Source organism: Melanaphis sacchari, unplaced genomic scaffold, assembly GCF_002803265.2.
Source record: "Melanaphis sacchari strain LSU unplaced genomic scaffold, SCAv2.0 Contig8_pilon_pilon, whole genome shotgun sequence".
Lineage (NCBI taxonomy): Eukaryota > Metazoa > Arthropoda > Insecta > Hemiptera > Aphididae > Melanaphis > Melanaphis sacchari.
This window is the reverse complement of record NW_020271635.1, coordinates 413,483-424,303: the sequence shown is the minus strand read 5'-3', so window position 1 is coordinate 424,303 and position 10,821 is coordinate 413,483. Positions and strand designations below refer to the sequence as shown.

The 10,821-nt window shown below is 24.7% G+C and overlaps 1 protein-coding gene across 1 annotated transcript; it reads left to right on the top strand.

Moving 5' to 3' along the window:
- The first annotated feature begins 3,040 nt into the window (after positions 1-3,040).
- LOC112602678 (40S ribosomal protein S21) lies at positions 3,041-4,612 on the top strand. The gene is made up of 4 exons (XM_025350883.1): positions 3,041-3,202; positions 3,320-3,455; positions 4,455-4,510; positions 4,581-4,612. The coding sequence occupies exons 1-4, from the start codon at positions 3,153-3,155 to the stop codon at positions 4,588-4,590; spliced, it is 252 nt and encodes an 83-aa protein (XP_025206668.1). The 5' UTR covers positions 3,041-3,152; the 3' UTR covers positions 4,591-4,612.
- The last annotated feature ends 6,209 nt before the right edge of the window (positions 4,613-10,821 follow it).

Here is a 10,821-nt window from a genome sequence, read left to right as displayed (position 1 = left end):
GTATAATTCATAATAATATCTAATACATTATGATATGTATAATGTATTAATGTACAGAATCCTGTTTACACATACTATATATGGTACTAAACCAATGGTGTAATTGTAGGGTGTCCTCAAATGGAGGCAAATATCTACTCCACATTTGGTACCGACTAAGTACAGCTAGAATAATGGCCCAAAAATCATAATCGTAAATTATTGTTATTTTTAAGGAACAAATAACTTTGTAGCAAAGAATATTATAAAATCGACACTTTAACAGTTCATTAATATACCTAAATTTGTTACGATTACGTCATCATCATTCATGTAGATATCTTTTAAGAGCTTAATTGCTTACTTTTTAATTGTTGCTATTATAATTACATTATAATAATTGTATATTGTTATGTATTATATAATATTATAAATTATAATTTTATAACTATATAGCTATTAATATTATCTGACCTATATTATTTCTTTTAATATCTTTATTGATATATTTTTCTTCCCGTTTTTACATCAAATCTAAATAGATAGTATTACATTTTTAATTTATTTCATAAGTAAATGCATAGATTTAAAAATAACTTATTTCATATAAGTACATAATTATATTATAATATAAATGGTGAAATCAAAAAATCTATCTATTTTATCATTAGTATTCAAATGAGTGTTTCTTTTTTTTTTTAACAAACATTGTAGATAGCATAACTTTAAAATTATTAGATTTTTTATATAACTAATAATTAAGCCGACTATCGAGTACCTATATACTGGGTAAAGGTTTATAAATTTAATATCCGTGTAAATGACGATAATGCAGTACTTATTGATGGTTATAATTTTATAAGTAATAATTTTTGATTAGGTACTGCACGTTAAATTGAAACATCACATGATATTAATTAATAATTATTATCAAGTATACTTAATATTATCATTGTTAAAACTGAGAACTTATTGCAATAGTACTTTTAAGTTAGTAGTCATTAGCTATAATAATTAATATTGTCGAATGTCAAAAACAAAGCTTAGTATATAAAAAAAAGTGTAAAGTCATTTCTAAAAATATTATAGCCACACTGACACTGCAACAATCTTTTGATTATTTGATTTATTTATAGAATTCTTAATAACTAATAAAAGAAAGAAATTGTAAGAACGTAACTGTTTGAATTTTGTGGTAAATATTAGATACTTATATTAAATTGGTAAATCACCTAATGGCTGTTGCTATGTATACATAAAAAAGTTAGAATAGCAAATAAATCTGACAGGAATATTTACTATAATTATTTATAGAAAATATAAGCAAATATAAACTACATTGTATTATTTATTTTATAAAAAATATAATTATTTGTGTTATTTATTGTTATTACGCACCTATTTTTATTTACATGAACTCAGTATCATTCTTAATATTTTTAAAAATCAATTATTATTATATTGGATTTTATAGATACCATTTTAATTGTAGTTATAAACTAAAATAGTTGAAATAATGAAAATAATTTTCTTAATTGTTGACATCATGGTACTAGCTAGTAGTCAGCTAGTAGAGCTAACTATTTTTTATTAAATTAGTATATGCTGTAAACTAATATACCTTTTAAAGTCAAGCACCCTTTTAGTGGCGTCAATATCAAAATTTGAGCATTCGAGTAAAGAAGTCCTCCAAATGTTTATCCCCCCAAATAAATTTTTCACTTTTGATAGATAATGTTATCATAAGTATTTGAATTTAGTGTTAGCGCATGAATTAGTTAAAAACAAGTTTAAAACTTTTTTTCAAACGTAGATTTTAATTATTTCTAGTATAATAAAGTTTTCTAATTTATAATTTAATGCATTTTTTACGGTAATATTTATTTTATAGATACCGTCACAAATCTCGATGTCACATTGATTTTCATAAATACATAACATTATAATACGAATCAGAAAACACATGCGAGCCGTGTGTAAGACGGGAGTAGGCAATAAAACTAACACACATGGAAAATTATAGTTTAAAAAAAGTAATCTATAAATAAATTCACGTACATGTACCACGTAGTCAAAATTAAGGATATTATATGATTAGTTTCTTTCCGACCTTAAAGTTACGATACATTGATACGATACATGTTACTGTGAATTTCTGTAGTTGGTCAACAATATTATATTTGTATTATTAATTTAAACTATGATTATTTTACCTTTCAAAAAATATTGTTTAAAAAAATAAATAAAAACTACTTATTGCAATATGACAAATTCTCTCTCTTATTATATAAAATGTCAATATTTTAATCACACTTATTTATAGTACGCTTTGTTCTGTATTTGCATCGTGTTACACAATTCGTGTACCTATATCAGCTATACCTTTGCCTAATAGTTGTTGTATTTGATGCAAAAGCTTTCATTCGAGAAATTTGTAAATCCCTTAGTACTCACATCAGAAATTAATATTAAATTTTCTTTACACACTGAAGGCGAAAACTCATTTCTTGTGTATAATTGATTTATAACACGATTTTTTATAGGTAGCAAATTTATAAAAATCATAATCTTAAATCTATTATATTTAATACTACTGTTAGATATTTTGGAAATTAATTTTACTATTGTAAGTAGTAATCACTAGTCAGTAGATATAGTAATACTCTTACTAGTCTTACTTTAACTCTACTTCCAAAGAATATAAGTCAGTATAGTAGTTATTCAGTTGTTAGTAGTTGTCAAATGTGGAACACTCTAAAAAATTATCAGTTGTTTCTTTTTAAATAACAATCTACCACCCAGCGTTCAAATTTAAAATGTAATAGGTGATCTTTAAAGAAATTAATTAGTTTATAAATTGGACTTAAATACTTAATTAATACTCTTTAGCTGTACGAACCCGGAAAAATAAGTATTTGAAATGTATGAATATTTCATGGAGTAAACGACACGACACGACATGTGTATATGAGCAATTATTCCACTATCCATTCACCAAATAATATTTAAGATCAAAGACGTTACAATTGTCTACGAGAAATTTGAGGTTATGTATACCATATCATTCTCGAGTTCTTAATTTTCTTTAATATATTTACTTCCCTAAATTTTTTTTAGATTTCTTTCGATCTAGAATTTTTGAATTGTGAATTCAGAAACTTACAAAATTCAAAATGCAGAACGACGCCGGAGAATTCGTTGACCTGTACTGCCCAAGGAAATGGTGAGCATTTTTCGGATGATGACAAATTTGTTTTTAATTTTGACATTTAAAATCTCTCGAGCCACATGGCATTTTACAGTATTCGTGGTTTATTGACATTTTATTATTTTTTAATAGCTCTGCCAGCAACCGTATCATTCCTGCTAAAGATCACGCTTCTATTCAGATCAATTTAGCCGAAATCGACTCGTCCACTGGTCGCATAACAGGAAATCATAAAATCTTGACCATTAGTGGAGCTATTCGTCGTATGGTTAGTATATTAAATAATATATTTAATTCATTTTTTTTCACAAGTTTAGGTATTATATATGTTAACTAGTACATTTATCACACAATTTATTGAGCTGCTTAGTTCAGAAATTTTAATCTTTGGCACAAAATTTAACACTTTATCAGGGTTGTATTGCTAACTTAATGTGTGGTTAGTTTGCACTAGTGTCAAAGAAATTTAATTAATATATTCTATTGAATATATTTTCAAACCTAAGAATTTAAGACTTTACCTTTTAATCAGTTGATAATAGTTTATTAAATATAATCAGGAATTTATCATTGAAGTAATTTACTAAAAGCAAAACTAAAGCTTAATACACTTAATATTACTGTCATATTGACCAGTACTTAATTATCACTTATATAAAACTAGATTTTATTAAATTACTATTTGATTATTTTTTCATTAGGTTTTGTAAATATGATTTTTGATAATGATTAATGATTTATATTGAGCCATATTTGAAAAATGTTACAAATTAAGAAAAAAAATGTATTATTATATTATCTTTATATATTTATTTTGTTCATCAGTTATATTATGAATGTATATTTTGTGCTTCTTACATTTTAATTTTATCTTATAGTTTATTGTATTGATGTATATTTGTGTCATTTGGTTCATTTGCTTACATTTATTTTTGTCGATTCCCTATATTTTTTTCAATTAGTTTTAATTTTGCCTATGTTAAGTAATAATAAACTTGTTTTGTTTGTTAGTATCACTTATATATATTACTAAATATGGGTCAAGTGTACTATAGTTTTTTTTTTTATGGAACATTTTTACAAACCTTATGTAATGAAAAAAAAATTAACTTACGACAATAAATATGCATAAAAATTAAAAAGTAACAGTTAAGCAGATTTCAATTATACTAAGATATTCTATTTGCAGTATATTTTTAAGTACATACCTAATTTAGTTATAAACAAAATGCATATTTCATACTAATTCATACATTTATTTTTTTAGGGAGAGTCAGATGACTGCATAACAAGGTTAGCAAAAGAACACGGGATTGTAGCTAAGTAAGTAAATACTCTTTAGCAAATCTGATAACAAACTAACTGAATTATTTGTTGTTTTTTTTTTTTTCAGGAATTTCTAGGATAACTAATGTTATAAATTTTATTCTATTTCAAAATGTGAATAAACAAAAAAAAAAAAAAAAAAACTGTGTTTTTTATTACTTGGTATTTAATATAATACTGTACTGTGTTTAATGAATTAATAATGATCCTTTAATTATTAAGTGTAATAATTTATAAATTTATTAGCTCTATGCATTAAAATTAAAACATTATTATTTCAAAAATTTTAACCGAACCAAAGTTTGTGAGTGATAAAGAATAAGACTAAAACATTGCAAATTGGTTAAAAATGGTCATTAGTTTGCTGTTAAATAACTTTACAAGAGTTAATCTTAGGGAAATAAACTATTTTTACATTATAAAAGTTGAAAAAAAAAGAAAACAACTTTTTATAATTTTGAGTATCGAATAATAAATCTTAAGATGATGTTATAACATTTACCCGTGTGTGTTGTTTTTAGTCTTGCTAACATTATACCAATTTTGTGTTTAGCAAAACCATTTTATGTTGTTAACTTTAATATTGGAGACAATTTACCTTTTATTAAACTTAAAAGTAAGTTACATTATGTAGGAAATATATGCTCTTATTGATATTATTTTAAAATAAGGTTCAACTATGTTTTACATTATTTTTTTTATGTTCACAACTCGCATTATAAAATTATACCAATGAAAGCATATAACATGTCCTAGATTATTAATCTTATAGTATTTCTGTATTAATTTTTTTTAATTATTGCTTTATAATTTAATGTTAATTTTTTATAGAAAAAAAAGTATAATTTTATCTATGTATGACTTTATAATCAGTACAATTTGTGGTACCTGTTTGCAGACATACAGCGTTTTTTATCTAGTAACTTTAAACATAGATGATAAATCATGTGTACCAAATAGTATAAAGGGAGCATAAACTAAGATATATGTATTATCTTATTTTGTGAAATTAAGTAACTACTTTGCTCAAACCAGTTAAGATTTTTATTAATAGTTGACTAATAAAAATGCAGTTTTTTAAAGATATTCTATTGAAATAAGTTTTTCAATATTCAAACATATTTAAGTACTGCCACATTAATCTACACTTGGTAGTGAGAGTTTATTATAGTATTATAGACATTTTAGAACTTCTAAAGTTCAAATTTGTTTATGTTAATGTACATATAAAAGACTAGGTATAATCCACTTAATATTTCATTACAAAATATATCATACATTATTATAGTACAATAATTGTATGGCATTCTTGTGAACTTTATTTTACTTTTTATACTATTTTATTGGGTATATTTATTTTTTTTTCATTATATTTTTTCCAGGTATGTGTAAGTCAACCTCAATTTCAAAGTTTATTATCTAACTTGCCAATATACTAAGCTTTGCCTGTGTACAGTTTTGAAACAAATTTTAATTGTTTAATCAATTTATTTATAAACATTTTTAATTATTTTTTACGTCTTGAGTTTGTAATTTGCATAGAATTTTATTACATTTGAAAATATACATAGCTTGGTTCTAGATCGATGTTTTATACAAAATCTTGTTTTACCTGTGAATAATTATAATATTAAATAATTTTTTATTTTATTTTCTACTAAATATAATTATAATCAATTTAAGTTTACACTTCTTATATTCTAATTATTTAACTGAATTTATAAGCTTAAAAAAAATTTCAATTAAAAACAAATATGACTAATTAAATAAAAATAATATGTAGGTATGAAAATACTTGGATGAATTCAGTGGCGTATCCAGGATTTTTTTTAGGGGGGGGGGCACACACTGTCTAAATTTTTACCATATATACTACCTACTACCAATAACAAAAAAAATAAAATAAACCAAATATTTAATGTTTATATTTTCAGTCAGTCATAAAGTTAAAAACGGGTTAATCCCAACAAAATTATAAGTGTATGTATGCATGTGTAGTATGCGTTCATGCATACAAATAAATTTAAATCTTTAAAACAAAATCTAGTAAATAAGGCCAACGAGGGGGGCTATGGCCCCCGTGCCTCCCCCCCTGGATACGCCACTGGATGAATTAATACATATTATTTATAATGGCAATTTATATTAATATTATATTAGTAAAGCAGTTTACTGATTAACTAGTAATAATTAAGTATCATGATTAAAATAATAATATTAGGTATTTTTTATTATTATTGACGAATACGTTTACTTATTAATTATAATTTCCATAGGGATACCTACAAAACAATAAGTGCAAGTTATGTTATAGGTAGGTAGTTAATAGATGTATTGGTTTGATATCTAGGAACTATAATTCAGTGATTTCACTTCGTATTTTTCTTTTTACATCAAGTGTATTTTAGTAAATCTCTTAGAAAGTTAAGTTTTAGCTTTTTAGGTGTGAAGAGTTATTTAGGTAGGGTAGTGATTGCAGGTTGGAGATTGGTGAATTAGGGTGGTTGTTATGGCTGTAAGGAGTTTTTTGTTATTGAAGGTAATTAAGAAAAAGGAAGTATTTATATTTTTAAGTTAGGTATTATATTGAGAGTTATTGCTAATATATCTTTTTACTAATCTGAAATAATGTTGATGTCAAAAATCCGAATTTATGATATCCGAATCCGAAATTTCTAATAATGTAAAATTTATGTCAAACTATTATTTTTAAATTTTAAGTTTTACTGATTTAAATATAACACAGTCTAAACCTATACATTAAATATAAAATATTTAAATTTTAATAAGTAAGCAACAAGTTTAAAATATTCAAATTATTCGGATTTGGATATCCGGATTATTCGAGTAGTATTGAATGCGGACGTTAGTGACACCACTATGAGACAATGCATAAATTTATCAATTATCGGGATTAAAGGATATTTATAAAAAGTTCGGTCTACATGGTATAAGTGTATAACTTTTAATAGAGTTTAATGTAAAGATTTTGCAAATAAATTCGGTTACGTATGAATTTATTCTCAAAAGTTGGAATCAGTTTTGGAACTTTGATAGATGATCTTGTTCATTAATATACTTGTATACTGAAGAACTGAAGATTAGTTAGTGAGGTACTGAGGTTAAAAAAAATTGTAGCAGTCATTAACGAATATAGCACGATAAATATCAGACAAGCATGGATGTAATTATTTTGATTTAACAATATTTTATATTATACGGATTAACATACACCATAATATAAAAATTACAATATTGGATAAAGAATATTTTACATTATTAGTGGTAATATCAGTGAACTCATCATTAAGTGTCATTTAAAGTAAGTTTTTTTTATTAAACATCAATGATTTCTAAAATTTCTAGTTTCAAATACGGTTGTTAATTGTTATTACTTAATAGGTTGTAGATAATATATACATTAGTTTATACTGTTTATAGCCATACATATGCAATAGAACGTCAGTTCACGATTGTCAGAACACATCAATATTTTTTTTACCATAATTAACTTATAAGTAACATGAACTAAGATAAAATAATATTACATATTAATATTAATTCGAACTTTCAAAGATAGAAGGATTTAGCCTAAGCGTATAATGCATTTCTTTCTCGGCGGCACTGTGAAATAACCGTTATCAGTGTGTGATAATAGTAGCCCAACCTTTGAAACAGCTGCGAACCCCCTGTGACCAGTACAATATTCTGTTTATTTTGTTTTCGCGCTCCCGTTTGTTATTTTTTGCACTCTTGCAGTATCGCACCTCTCTTCCACCTTCCGACCGCTAATAATCTACTGATTACTGATCTGTGAACGGCCCCCCAGAGTTGGAAAGTCACCAACAGCATTGACTATCGGCTCTCGGGAAGTGATTCATTAGTATTTAGCCGTCGTCAATCGTTTGCGTCTGATTCAAATCCGTGACGATTATCATCATCGGTCGTTTTTGTTGTTCGCGAAAGTATTCGTTTTTCTTTTGTTTCACCGCCTACCATGTCGTTGTGCTCTTGTTTTATAACTTAAACCATGCAAAGTAGTCCGTCGTTGGGGTCCGAAATTACCATTTGAGTCATTCCTTATCGAACCTCGAGGATACGACCGTTCATGTGAGTACTTAACAAAAGACTTGAATTTAGAGTGTGATAGGAAGAGCCGATTCATGGTGATAGTCTTTAAAAGGTGATATAACTCGAATGAGTAATTCATTTTTCTTCTGATTCGTGTTTATTGTTTTTATTTTTATTTTACTAATTTTGTTTTCAATTTGATGGCAACTTAATAAGTCCGACTGTTAATTGTTTACAAAGTAATTACACATACAAATTTTATTGATTGATTAAAATTGTTGTGGTATCCGAGTGTAGCCAAACTAGTTGTCCAAATGTTAAATTAATCAAAATACCTATGATTTAATACTTAACCTCATTATAATTTTATAGGTAGAGAAACCGGTTTTTACTCATAAAAAGTTAACATGATATAAACTTATAGGTAATTACCATTGGTGATATAATGATAACTTATAAATATATTTATATTTGTGTAAAAAATAAATCAATATAGATACTAAAATTGTATATAAATTATTTATATTATTAAATGATATATAGTCGTATATAGTTATAAAATAATGACACTGCTGATTAAATTAACTTAGATTCAATATTATATTAAATTACAAATATTAATTAGGTCTAAACAAAAATTAAATATCAAAGGATAGTGATATCATAATACTGTTTAATGTCTTCATGCTATTAAAATTAATGATTGCAGTTAGTGTGTACTGTGTAGAGAGAAATGTATACAATAAAAGTTCTTATAGTGTTGCTAATTAAAAATTGATATATTTTACTCATATTTTCTTTATTACTAGATTTTTTTAGTGCTTCACAAGCTGTTACAGCTTTTTGCACACTTCTATAAAACTTTCCCATCCATTTTGGTCTATTTTAATGTCCTATAACTCTTACTTTTTGATATCTAAAATGTCCTTCATTGTATCTAACCACCCCTGGCGAGCTCTTCCCCTTGGTCGCTTTTTTTTTATTTTCTTATAAAGACATTTCGTATATGATTTTCAGGAACTTGCCAAATGTGGCTGGTTCACACCAATCATTTTTATTTCAGAAAAATTCTGTTTTGCTTATTATATTTCAACTTTTCTATATCGTTATTTTATGCTTTTTATATTCTCCATTTTGATTTCGAACAGATCTGTGAACTTTTTATAAAATTTTTCCAATGAAAATGAGTTGTTTCTTTTTGTTTTCTCTATGTTTTGAAATATGTTTACATATTCAATATTATTGGATGCAAATAGGAGGTATAATACAGTTTTTCTTTTGTAGCTGTTAACAGTGATTATATTATTAGTTATTATTATTAAAAAGTATTGATAAAAGCTTAAATGTTGAGACAATAATATTTATTTGTATACATATTAAATCATAGACTTTTTTGTTATTTTAAATTTAATTGATTCTAAAGATTCTTATCCTTAAATATATAAAATTTCTGTTAATCTTTTATAGTTAAAATTGATATAATATTAGTTTCATGGGTTTTATTGGAATTATTATCTTTTAAATACTATGTATCAATTATATAAATTGTTTATGTGAACCATGTATGCTCTATTATTCTAAATTTTTTTGAATAAATTACATGCAAGTTTATAACATTTTCAAGGTTTAAGTAAATATATAAATCACATTGTTACTAAGAAATATTTAAACTTGTTAGATATTTTTCATTTTTGTTGATAGGTCATTACTTATGTATTCTTTTATTATTTATTTTGCCTTTATCTATCAGTAAATTAAAATGGACTTAAGTAAAAAATACTTAGTTTTTAAATACTCATGCTTTGTTCCTAAAAATAAATTTTGAATATTAAATAATTTCAAAGCTCATTACTAGAAGTTTTAATTTAATATATTTTAAATTTTTATGACTTATTATATAAGAAAAGTATTTGAGAATAATAGGTTTATTGTTTGAAGTAATAACTATAGATATATTGATAAATGATCTTTGAGCTTAAAATATAACTAGATATTACATTTAATATGAGTTACTTCATAAAATGTGTATTTGTTGTACTTAGAAAACGATGATTAATTTTTATAGAAAACAGGTAGTAAAAAATAACTTAAATAAACTTGGCTGCTAATTTAATATTTTCAAGGTTAAATAAAAACTATCTCCATTTTAACATATAATATGCTAAAAAAATGTTGGGTCTTGGTCAAATGGTCAATATTAAATTTGTTAAGATACATCAATGTTTATTATTATTTTT

What these genes read in the sequence shown, in the direction of transcription:
- LOC112602678 (XM_025350883.1), top strand. Translation starts at nt 3,153, where the DNA reads ATGCAGAACGACGCCGGAGAATTCGTTGACCTGTACTGCCCAAGGAAA. An exon ending in CTGTACTGCCCAAGGAAATG is followed by an intron (nt 3,203 to 3,319) that starts GTGAGCATTTTT and finishes ATTTTTTAATAG; the next exon opens with CTCTGCCAGCAACCGTATCA. An exon ending in GTGGAGCTATTCGTCGTATG is followed by an intron (nt 3,456 to 4,454) that starts GTTAGTATATTA and finishes TTATTTTTTTAG; the next exon opens with GGAGAGTCAGATGACTGCAT.